Source organism: Nipponia nippon, unplaced genomic scaffold (assembly GCF_047370975.1).
Source record: "Nipponia nippon isolate SJK-2023a ecotype South Korea unplaced genomic scaffold, ASM4737097v1 scaffold_2, whole genome shotgun sequence".
NCBI classification, from domain to species: domain Eukaryota; kingdom Metazoa; phylum Chordata; class Aves; order Pelecaniformes; family Threskiornithidae; genus Nipponia; species Nipponia nippon.
The window spans coordinates 51,644,190-51,656,859 of NW_028262336.1; the positions used below are offsets into that span (position 1 = coordinate 51,644,190).

The 12,670-nt window shown below is 40.6% G+C and overlaps 1 protein-coding gene across 2 annotated transcripts in view; it reads right to left on the reverse strand.

Moving 5' to 3' along the window:
• SHROOM2 (shroom family member 2) overlaps positions 1-12,670 on the reverse strand; it is a 124,955-nt gene continuing 112,285 nt past the window's right edge. For both annotated transcript variants that reach the window (XM_087758304.1, XM_087758303.1), the window contains 3 exons: positions 12,350-12,530; positions 7,350-7,622; positions 1-2,856 (listed from right to left, as the gene is read on the reverse strand). In XM_087758304.1, the coding sequence (XP_087614430.1) occupies positions 2,590-2,856; positions 7,350-7,622; positions 12,350-12,530 (721 nt within the window). In that variant the 3' untranslated portion in view covers positions 1-2,589. The remainder of the gene's footprint in view (positions 2,857-7,349; positions 7,623-12,349; positions 12,531-12,670) is intronic.

Here is a 12,670-nt window from a genome sequence, read left to right on the forward strand (position 1 = left end):
TACATTGAAATATACAGTTTATTTTCTCAAAGTCAAGCAATACCATTTGTCAGTAGGTAAGTGTTAAGTGTCAGGCAGGAAAACTGTACATTTTCACTCTGGGCTGCAGGATCCAAACAGTTGGAGAAACATAGTGGAAATCTTTCACTATACAAAGAGATCTAGAATTGAGAACAACATAAGGTGAAGAAACAGCCATCCCCAGGATGCCAAAGGCAAAACATTAGCACCAGATTCTTTCAAGAAGCAACAGTATAGCTATTTACAGATTTACATATAACATTGGGAGGCAACTATCTTCAGGTTCTCAGGGTGAGAGATTTTCAACACAGCTTTAAAAAAGGAAAGGAGAGAATGGTGTCTACGCAACTGTTCTGTGAAAAGGATAACATATATAGCATTCACAATATTGCTACTTTTTATCAGAAAGATCTAAATCAAAGTACTGTATACAAACACATTGTAATTATATTATTATTCACATTTCACATACACATTTCAGAGTAACCACAATATGTAAAATTTTCAAAATGCCACAGATAAAACAATGCACGCTTTTCTCCAAGCTAAAAGACAAGCATAATTTATTTGGGAATTGTTTAGTTTTGGGTTTGTTATGGTTAAGGGATAAATTTAAGGACAAAGGGACCACTTGTCCTAGGAACATAGCAGCAAATAACTGTGAGATGCCAGAGACTACGTTTCTGAACTAGGAGGAAGAAACTAAGGTCAGCTGTAGGTCTTGTAAAATGGTAGCTCCATTTGACCTCAACTGATACACATCAACATAATTTCATTAAAGATTTGGTCCAGGTATACAAAGTAGTGCACTATAAGGGGGGGCATCAGTCCTTTTAACCTTTGCACCTGTCTGTAAAGGAACTGGTTCCAGAAGATTTTTGCTCCCCAGTTCCCCAGCTGGCAAGGAATTCGCTGATCAGCACCTCCGGTTCTTTCCCCACAAAACAGAGGATTCAGGTAAGTAGGACAAAAAAAAAATCTTTTGTGAATTCTGCCACTGCAGGAACAGTGGGAAGAATTATTTTCTCTCTCTTTTCAAGACGTAACTATTTGTATTTTCAACCTGCTTAGCTACAGACTGGCATTCACATCCGCCTCAAAAATGGCTTCTTGTTGGGCAACCTGTTTGTCTACGGATAGATAAATGTTTTCCGTACAATGTACATGGCATATACACAAAGTCATTCAAGACTTTTCTTTGCCTGCAAAACTTTATCTTAACATAGAACTTGACATTTAGACACTACAGAATTTCTCTGTAGGTATCTGAGCAAGTCAGAGTAACCTATTACTGTGCTAAAACATGAGTTAGCACCTCTTTTTAGAGCTACTGGAAATCATCTGTTCTAAGTCAATGGCAGTATTACTAGAACACAACCAGTAACCTGATACTGTGAACTAGCATCCTCTCATTTATCATTGTGCAATGGAAAAAACAAATAAACAAAACCCACTTATGTTCACAGTTACAAAGCAGAGTCGCTCCGAGTAATGCACAGTATTTACATGGCAGAAGTGTTTATATTGCATTTGGTAGTCTGAGAAAGAGGAAAGAATGAACAGCATTATGTAGGTCAACTTCAGTATAACTTAACTGTCTATATAAAACCATCACAATGTTGAGCAGTCAGAAGAAAAATGGAAGCAGTGTCCTTAGCCTACATTTATTTTCATGAAGTGTAGCGGTTTTGGGGGAGGAAGAATAAAAACATGCATAAAAAGCACAAGAAAGAGCAAATGAGCCTTCTAAATAATTTAGATGAGAAATGTTTTGAACAAAATCAGCACAATACTTCCAGCCTGTTTCTTAAATCAAGTACAACTTGGTAAAGAAAATCACTTGCATTGCAGTAAGAGGGTGTACAAATACGTCTTGCAAAATAATGTTTAAAAAAATCTTCAGCAAGGTTGCCATTAGGTGATTTGCAAGCTGGTTTAAGAAGTGTTTAACTGAGACTGATTTTAGAGTTATTTTCTGCAAGGGGAAACTGCCATCCTATATACAATATTACAAAAAAGTGTCTGATGCCACAGGATCAGAGTGACACTACATTTCAGCAATCTGAATATATTAGCTATAAGATGCACTCTTCCCCTATTTAATGTGTCTTTAAAAAAAAAAAGCCACTAAGTTTAGAGCTTCTAAATTTGTGTGCATTCATAAGTTGCTGTTGGGTTTCCCAGCAGTCTGTACAGCATCTGAACATAAAGAAAGAATACAACCTATTCTAAAAAAACCTTGTCGTTTGCACGCACAACTGCCACAGACTTTCAACTTACTGAGCAGAAAGGTTAAGAGTCTATCCTTTTCTGTGGAGCTTTCCATAAGTTAAGCAATGAGAAACAGCTGTAGAGTCCAGCAATAAAAATGTGTTCTAAAAAATTAAATACATCATCCCAAAAAAATGAAAGAGAGCGTTATTGCTGTTGTGAGAGCTATTTTTCTCTTGTGCACTTGTTTCTCTACTGGACACTCAGACAAGCCAAGATACTCGTTTGTATACTTGGAAACTCCCCCATCCCTTCCTTTGTTCCCATTTTTCACATCCTTGGTCAAACTCAGTCCGCTTATTTGAGCCGTTCAGGTTGGAGGCTATCGGTCAGACACTTCAGTTGCTCTTCCCCCAGCTTGATCTTGTCCTCAAGCTCTCGCTGCTCAATGATGAGGGCTGACTTCATTTTTACAAAGTGCTCATAGTCTGCTAAGTTCTCCTCACTCAAGTAGTTCGCCAAAATGTCAAAGACAATACGCTCTCGACGATCCAGGTTTTCCTTCAGTTCTTTTGCATCTTCGTGTTGCTGGGTCAGCAGCTTCTGCTTCTCTACCAACGTCCGCTTAGGAGAAAAGAAAAACAGTTAAAAATTCACTGGGTTCACCAGGTTGGGACAACAGCTTCAGTGTTTAAGTCTCAAATCTGTTTTATCTGCAAAGACAAAGATTTTCCTGAATACTTAGGGAGGTGGAATAAGATTGCTCCTTAAAGTTTATTCTAATAAAACGCATTAAAAAACAGGAAAAAAAATGTAGCGAATCAATGAAATTTCTATTGGCCTCAATAGCAAGAACTTCAAAGACTACTTTACTATTTAATAGTTCAAAATAGTTACATAAATAGTTGCCTTTGAGAAACATCCAAGTTCTCCAAATTAAGACTTCACTCAGCAATGTCTTACATCTTCAATACACAGCACCAAATTTCCACACTGAAACAGCTGTGGTTAGAGAACCCAGAAACAGACTAATTAACGGAGCAATTTGTTCTTACAGAGCTCCTGACACTGCGGTATTTTGCAGTTCTGCTGCAATCCGCGTGGATTCTCTGACAGATATGAAGTCGTGTTAAGACATGAGCGAGAGCTGGGGCAAGACAACAGGAGGGAAGTAAAAAAAAAAAAAAAAAAAGCATTATTTTCCCCCCAAAGGCTGTAAACTTTCTGCTTTGTGCCCTCACAAGAGACAAAATAGGGAAAATGGAGGTTGAATGGAGAAACACACAAAGAAAGACGACAGGAGCTATATCCCATTCACACATATGTATGAGCAAGAAGGGTGAGGTTCATCTCACCCAACTTCACCTGTCTACATGGTAGACAGCCACACCTGAATCACTCAGCAACACTCCTTTAGCAGTAGATGGAAAGAAACAGAAGCATTATTAATCTGACCTATTTCAGATGTCTCCTAGAAGCGATTGCCTTTTTCCAGCAGCAGAGTATGGCTGGCCTACTCTGACATCAAGAATTCCTGTACAGACTTCTGAACTTAATTAAAAAGTGCCCCTAAGAGGTACCCCTCCATAACTTTTAGCTTAGCTTCAGAGATGAATTTTCTTTGAGAACCTATGTCTACAAATAAACCACAGTCTGTTCAAATAAATGTGTCCATTTTTTTCATTTGGACTTCATGTTAAATCACACATGCTATAATAAGCCTAAAGGATTTACAGAAAAGTGTTTTTGTAGAATAGAGTCTTTTCAAGATGGAAGTATGAGACAAAGTGGGATACAGACCACCAAGCTTTAACAGACCTATCTGTCAGAGTTGCACACACATATCCTGCGCTGCCTCTTTTTCTATAGACAGCACAAAGCTCAGAGGGTGAAATGCTTTCAGACTTGTGCTCTCAATGCACTTAAAATACACAGCCTAGATTAACTCAGGATTCAAGACAGCTATGGAAGACAAGTCACAGAAATCGCATATTATTAGAAAAACCACAGTTTAATCTTCCTTTGAGTTTATGCCAGGGAAGAAAATCCCCCTGCAAGTTGCAAGCAGAACTATCTGCTGCAAAGAGATGGAAGGTACTGTTCTCCTAAATTCACCAGGGGAACTAGCAGCTAAGCCAAACTCGGGAGCATGGCTAGACAGGGCAGCCTTGCGTCTTCCGTGTACCCTGAGCAGCAGCAGCAGAATTAGACAGAATTTGATGAACACAAGAGGGCATATATCAACTAGCTGGTAGCTCAGTTGTAGTTACCCACCTAACCTTGGGATGAAATAGTTCTGTTTTTCAAGCCATTCGCTATCACTGTCAACAGACAAGAACAATCAAATGTTTAGTCCTTCATAACAATTCCTCAGATTTAAGTTGTATGCATGCTTCTTACCAAGCCTATGGCATGACTTTAAGATGAACACGAGTGACCTGACAGTTTAAGGAAAGTAAACACTACTTTGCATGACACCTTAGTACCTCTGCCCTTGTGGAGGTTTAGGGAATACCTAAGAGAAGTGGGATGCAGAAAGGTAGAAGGCAAATGAGAAACCTCTTGAATTTGCTTTTTCCTCTGTCAAAGATGACCGACACCAGGAAGACTGTTTTGAAGGGTAAAGTGAAACACACTGTAAGAGGCTCAAGACACCATTCTTGAGAAGGTTCTTTGAGCAGCGGGTAAATGGCTCACCAAGCCTAAAGGTGTAAATGATGTCAGATGGTTTCATCTGACCGACTTCAACCAACCAAAGCCAAGCAGAGTGCAGAAGGGTATTTTATAGTTAGCAGTGATCTGAAGCCTCAGCCAAACACAGGCCATCTGAAGGTCCTCTAAGGGAACAATCTCTGGCTCTTTCTGTTGAGAGTCTTTCTCAAGAATTGTTCGCTGTTTTGAACCACAGCCATATGAAGAGGGACTGCCTCCATGTATTTGACTTCCCAGCATCCAGTTCCTAAACTACTGTCCCTGGTACTTGTCCCTAGTCTTGCAATAACAGGCCTTGTGGGTCTAGGCACCTCATCACATCTGAGGACTGCTGGTTCAGTGCTTTAGGGTTCTCAGCACACTCTGGCTTTGATTGATAAGGAAAGTAATGAGAAGACACTGGTCTCACTGTGTGGAAGGAAAGGGGCTGGTAGCTATTTCAGATGAAGTCCCCTTTCAGAAGCTAAAGTTGAAATACCTGATACTGTTCCTTGTGGCAGAAGAGACCTATGACAGAGCATCTAATAGTCAGAATATTAATTCAGCAGTGACTATTTGCCTGCTGACAGACTGTTTACTTAGAAAGTCTGCTGAGCTGTTGGTGGTTCCCAGAAAGTGGAAAACTACCAGAAAGCTATCAGAGTAATGTTTCTTAGACATCATCAGCTTAAAAAAAAAAAAAAAAAAAATCAGTGATCACTAGGTATATGATCCCCAGGGATGGAAGTAAATCTCCTGTTTTGTTTATATGGTACATTAGTAGTACACCAAATATCATCACGTGATCTACAAAATACCAAAGGACAACCAAAAAAGCCACATGTGCCAGTCTAAATTCAAAGAAATGCACACATAATCCTACATGCATTGTATTTCTAGTCAAAGTACGTGGGGACTTGATTCATCTGAGAAGCATCTCCGACCAACAATTTTAGACATATTTCTGATGTTACTATGGCAAGACTTTGGTGTCAGTGCATGAGAAGATGAATGGGGATTAAAATATGTTAGGGATTTGGATTTCTGTCAGTCTAAATTTGACAGCAGAGCACACAGACAATTTCTGACTGCCCTTACTACACCACCTACTCACCTTCTTCCTTTTCCACACCTAGCCAATAAGCTGTTTTTATCACAGCTCTCAAACTGTGTTTCCTATAGGCTCATATCATCTGGTAGCTGTTTCCCCAGCTCACACTCCCATCTTTGAGCCCAGCTGCAACCACATTTAGAAAAAAGAAGTCTAAAGAAGGATTAAATTACTTTAAGTTTCAGGAGATTTGATCTTTAATAAGCTGTCAAATACCTTCCTTTCACCTCAGTCAGAGAGGGGTCTGGACAGCCATTAAACAAGTATGTTTGGCAGCAGCTAGGGCCAAACAGCAAAAACACAGCTTCAGACTAGTCCCAGCACTTACTGGTTCTTATTGGTGAAACAATGGAGCATGCTGAAGAAACACAACATGAATCCACAGCCCATGGAAAAAATTCTGTTACAACACTTAGGTGGACTGCTAGCATTTCAGTCCACAGCTACAAGCCAAAAATCCCACTTCACATTCATTTAACTGTAGAAGCTAAACTCACTTGACACATAGCCTGCCCCCCCCGCCCCCTTTTATTTATTTTAGCCTTCAAGTTTCACACATGTCTACATCTCTCCTTTGGTGTACATTATGTGTTGCTAGATATCTGCTTCCAAGCTAAGGCCTGTTGGGATTTGGAGCTAAACAAAGTGCCGCCAGCAGAGGTGGGGTTCACCAGGTAAGAGCACCTCAAACACTCCTGAAATTTTCACATCTGCCGGGATTCCTATTCTGGTTGGGTAAACCACATTTTCTATTGAAAAATTCTTTTTGCAATGTCCCCTCCTGCCTGCCCTCCCCCCCCCCCCTTTTTTTTTTTTTAAGACTTGTCTTTCTGTCATTTCTTATTCTTGTTCCTTGCTAGGTATTGTGGAGGAAGCTGTAGTAGATGAGAAACATTTTCTTTGTAACAACCTTACAGATTTTTATCAAAATCCTTGTTGAGTATAAAGAAGTCTGTAAGCTTTCTGCATTACAGCACAAAGTGACACTCCTCTTCCCATCTTGAGTTGTTTGAATATTTTTGTTTGTCTCCTTTTTACACTTTTATCAGTAGTTTCCCTCTTTCTTTAAACTTTTGCTAAGTCTGTTTTCCAGTATGGTGCACCCCAAAACACCACTTTTTCTCACCAAGCCACTTGTAGTTTTAGTATTCCAAGCAAAAGCAAGGCAAAGAGAAATCTAAATAAAATGGCCTTATGAGATGTATCCGTTCACCATCCTTCATCTTGAGCTCTGCAATTTAGATAAACAAAACCAAGCAACGCCCCGCCCCCCCCCCCCCCCAGTTCACTAAACGCAGGCCAATGCCTTTCTCACCCGTTCTTCCGGAGAGGTATTTTCATCCAGGTTATTAAGGGCATTTTCCACCCGGGCCAGACGACCTGACAGTGACAGCAGGAGGTTGACCACTTTGTCAAGGTCGCCGATAAACATCTTGAATTTGTCGAACTCGTTTGGTTTGCAGACTTCTTTCACAATGGCCTCTACCTCCTCCCCCAGTATGTTGTTTGCTTGGATGTCTTCCAGAAGTGTCTCCCGTGCTTCCCTCAGCACCTGCAGCTTCCTACTAATGCTGTCAATAAGTTCTTGCTGTGGAAAATAAAGGGGATAAGAATTTATTAGCACTACTGCATTTCTCCTCACTTCTGAAAGTCACGTCAGAAATCTAGCACTTTAATACAATGAAACTCCCATGTGGCTTTGACAATGAGTGCATTACAAATAAATATATGTCTAAGTATATGTCTAAGGTCTATACCTCTGGATTCAAAGGTTCAGGATGTAGGTCTACCATGCTCAGCTCGAGACCTGTGTTAAAGCAATCTACCCTTGCGGCAGAAGATGAAGGACTTCCCTTGCCCCAGCAAGCATTCCTGCTTCTTCTTTGAACAGCTTCAAAGCCTGCTATGGAGCAGCATAAAGTACAGCGCATCCTTTTCTCTCTAAATACCAGGTCCATAATACTTTTCTGAAGAGCTACACTTAGGAAGATAAACAGTACTAGGAAAACAATTCTGTATTTTCCACATGACGCAGTTAAAACTAGGGCACTGTCTAGCTTTTTATTCCTTTCTGCATAATATTAGCACCCCTCCAATAGCAGTGCTTGCACACTCAGAAAATCTTAGCGTTAACACTGCCTTACAACATTTCTGTAGGGAAATCGTAATCCCTGTGGCACAGAACAGGGAAAAAAATCTAGTTCTGTATCGTACAACGCAGCCCTGTGCGAAACTGTACAAAGCAGCTCTGCCAAAGGACCAAACAAGCATCTTTGGCTGTCATTGTCCTATGCCAGGCGAACATACCCCCTTGTCTGCAGTTTGTCGGGGTTTCTCTAGTAAAATCCCCCATTGCCTGGGATGCACATGCCCTGGCTTAGAGAAAGCATGTCAGGTGCATCACCAGCAGAGCCAGACCGAGAACCCAGACCTCCTCCCTCAGTGACCTGTGTTCCATCCTTGCTGCCCGGCTATCTCCCGGTCCTGGGGCAAGATGGCTGGTTTCTTGCATGTCCATTAGCTTTCACTCGTGCACAAGGTGTGGAAGTCAGTTCAGCTAGTCGTCTACCCTAACATGAGATGAATCACACCCTAAAAATGCCTCATTAGTTTAAATGTAGATGCCTATTTAGTATTCAGCTAATTTCAGGTAAGAAAAATTTCCGAAGCATTCTCTGAACATATACCTCTTAGTGCAATTTCTAAATGAAAATTACATCCTTTAAAATAGTCATTATTTCACAGTACTCCTTCAATTTTTTTTTTTGAAAAACATTACTCATGACATTCTTTAGGAACTCTGCTTTCTAAATGCAAGTCTGATTACAAGCCTTCATGATTACTGAGAAACATACTGATAGCAGCTACTGCTCTCAGACATCACTGAACAGTCATCGCCAATTTATTTTGGGAATAAAAAAAACCCCAACAACAACAACAAAGTCTGCCATCTTAACAGAAGGCAACCACACCCTGAAAATTTAACAGCCTTTTTGAAGGTAGAAATTCAACACATGGATTATCCAGGCCAGTTTTCTCTTTTTTGATTTAATATACTCAGGCCAGGTTAATCTGGATTTGGGTTATCTGTTAGTCTGGGTGCCCAAAAGATTAAGGTAGTAAGCAGTTCTACAGATGCCTGCTTTACTGACTGATTAATCTGCAGGATTTGATGTTTTTTTTCCCCTTCTCTCAATGCAAATGCAGTTTGATTTGGATTATGTAGGTCACAGTGCTACGCTCTCATTCCCCTCAGATGACATGCACATGCACAACACTGCTGTTTTACCATCCTAAACACAACAGGACACTGTTGTGCTCTATGTTACTATCTCGAGTTTTTCACTTCTGCAGCTGTGCTGTGACTTTCTCGAATGGAAAAAAGCCATACGACTGCTCCACGTTTACCAATCTGGTCTGACAATCCAGAGCAGCTCTCTCATAAGGTTTCTTTCTTTAAAAAACAAAAAAAGCCCTTTTTGCCAGTAGCATCCTATTTAGATGTTCCCAAGCAGGTGAAGCTAGCCTCTAAAGGACCGCTTTTGCAGGTGAGGCGGCCATAAGTACTCGCCCCTCTTTAAGACTGTCATATCTATTAAGAATTGGATTATGTCACCGATTGCTTCTTACCCAGATGAAGCAGCCTTTGGATGCAGCAACTGTGAGCTCACTACATGCTTTTGCTAAGCAGCAGAAAACCTGTATTATGTTCAATATTTACTGAGCCAGAAGAGCTCCAATCTACATCTTGAAACTGGCAGATGAATAATTCATAGCTGTGAATTCTGCACCAGTAAACAAGAAAACAATAAAACCTCATCTTTTTCCAGTAATTCTTGCAGATCTGACTAGCAACACAAAGTCGCTCAGCAGAGTGCTGCTCAGGTAGTTCACTGCTTGGCATGCTTTATGTAAACTACTCTGCTCTCAGCTCACCACCCCATTTCACAGGAAGTTCAGGCCTAAAAGCAGAAGAAACCTGGTATTCTTCAATTATTTTTACACACTTGAGGAGCTGCTGAAACGTTCTTAAAGGCAAAGGAGATACTTCCTACTCAGCCACTCATGGATTTTCCTTACTACAAAACACACTTCTGTAGTGTCTTCAACATCTGTTCAATATTTTATAATTGTGATAAACCTGCACTAAATTCAGTACATGAGACACACACAGTCCATTCCTGCTAGCTGGGAATACAGGGATTGTCCCAAATTTAAAAAATAAAATAAAAATTAACGACTATGAAATTCCTATACTTATTTCAAAAGAAAAAAAAGAAAAGCACCACATGTTTCTGGTTCGCAGAGCAGAGAATGACAAATATTACAATCATGCCACAGTGGACTGCAATTAAGATATCTCATAGCAGAACTGACCAATTTCTAGGAATCAAGGAACAGGTTCTGGGCGTATGCCTCCTCTAAAATAACTGAAGTCGTAAAGTGTGCTATTAAAGCATTCATGGCCTTAATGATCCCTTGTTAAACTGTGGCCAAATATGTGAAGCTGGGCCAAGTTATATATTCTGGCTGTTTTACAAAGATGTCTTGACCCACTTACCACGAGTTTTATACATTTTCTGACAGGATCCAAGATGAAAGCCCCCTGAACTGAGTGCTCGCATCCTAATGCATGTGGAGGAGCAGGGAGAGAAATAAGCAGCAATGTGTGCGTGGCTACAACAATATGCATATTCAGAGAAGAAGATGGGGGAGCTCTGCTGAAAACTCTTCATGAAATACTTCCTATCTCATATGATTAGCGGTGTATACTGGATGGAGGGAGGAGTATGTAAAGTATGTAAAGGGTGAACATGATTTTCCTTTTAACAGACACCAACATGAATAAATGGCACTTTTGCTTATAAAAGTTTTAGTGTTTATTTTGTTGGGCAAACAAGGAAGGTTTAATTTTAACACCCTCCCCCATACATACACTCCATAATTAATGAGAAGGAAACTAATTCCAGCAAAAACGAGAAACGTGACCATCATGCGTGGCACCAGATAAACCCAAATTATTCCAAATGCAGTGGAATCCTTAATTTGTCTAAGTAGTACAGCTGTTGGATTCAGCAGCTCTCTGGCGAGAGGGTAAGGGCAGCTCTCCCGCTGCAGCCACGCCATGCCCCTGGCAGTGCACGCCGTATTGAACTGTGCGATGTGGGGAGGGCAGAGGGAGGGAGGGAAGGCTGAGGGAGGAAAAAAAAATAAACAGTGGTAACAGAAAACACTACAGCCCTCTCCAATGCAGTGGCATCCACTCCTGCACTGAACCAGAGGTGGGAATCTCCTAAGGAATCTCTCATTCTTAGTGACTAAATATATTCCTAATATTTAACTAAAAGAAATTTCTTTGGGACTGGTTTACCAAATGCACCCTGGCAGTTGATTATTAAGCAGAGAGCTTACTTTAACAGAAAAGATTTGCACACCACTGCATTACTAGCTTAGGTGAACAGAGTTAAACTACATCCCTTTAATTGATCAAACAGGGACCATTTCCTCCAGCTTATTATCCGTACTGGGAACTATGATTAAAATATCTTGTGACAAATCACTAATGAGATGCGTGTGATGATTTTAACGTGGGACACCACTTTCTCAAACCACAGAAATGCCATTATATCATCATTTTAATACCTAGGGGATTATGTTGACCTTAGATCGGAAGTAAAACACCAAAGGATGGGGATGAACAAGAGTGGAGAAGACTGTCTCCCTTGTGATGAGTAACTTCCGCTGAATCCACCAAGCTGATTAGCTATCTCCCACCACTACTGTTATTAATTTGGGAAACAGGAAAAATAGAGGGCAAAGTGGTTTGTTGCCCATGAAAACAAATGGGGGGGGAAAAAAGGGGAGGAGGTATGTAGGTGTAGGTGTTTTTTCCCCTCTCTCTCATGACAAACACGAATCTTGGACCTAAATTTCAAAAACATGAAGCAACTAAAACCACCACCAGTTACAGTGCGATACACAAGCACTACTGTTTCTTTGTATATAGCAAGTGAGAGAAATACACTAAAATCTCAAATGGAAAACAATATTTGAAAATAACCTCCCCAAAACTTCTCCCCTGGGGACCTTCCAAAATGTGTATCAAGCTGCAGAAAGCACCTAATATGAAGTTCCTGAATTCACAGTTGGACATTTAACAATCCCTCCCGTGCTTAAAAAAAACAGGCTGATTTTCCAAGTGATCCTGTACATCTAGAAGGCTGTTTATTTAGGGCTATTTACCTAGCAAACTCACAGTTAATGAAATGCATGCAACCGAGAGCCTCCCATTACACTTTTAGAAATGTCTTTTACCTTCTTTTCCGACAAGTCATGATCCAGCTCGTCTTCAGAATCATCCTCGCTCTGCTGCTGTTGCTGCTGCTCCTGCATGTCCTTCATTTTAATCAGCAGCTCTGCCTTTGGTGCAGATGTGCTGTAGTAAGTAGAATTGGTTGTCAGGGAGATGGCAGACGGCGCGCTCTGTTCCTCTTTCCTGGTAAAAAGTAAAAACTTTCATTAACTGCCTTGACACCCTAATCACTGAAAAGGAAAGACAATCTTTTAGAGCCATCGTTTCACCAAGCAAGCAGGGGGTACAACAGAAAACCATTACCTATGGAAATGGGACAAATA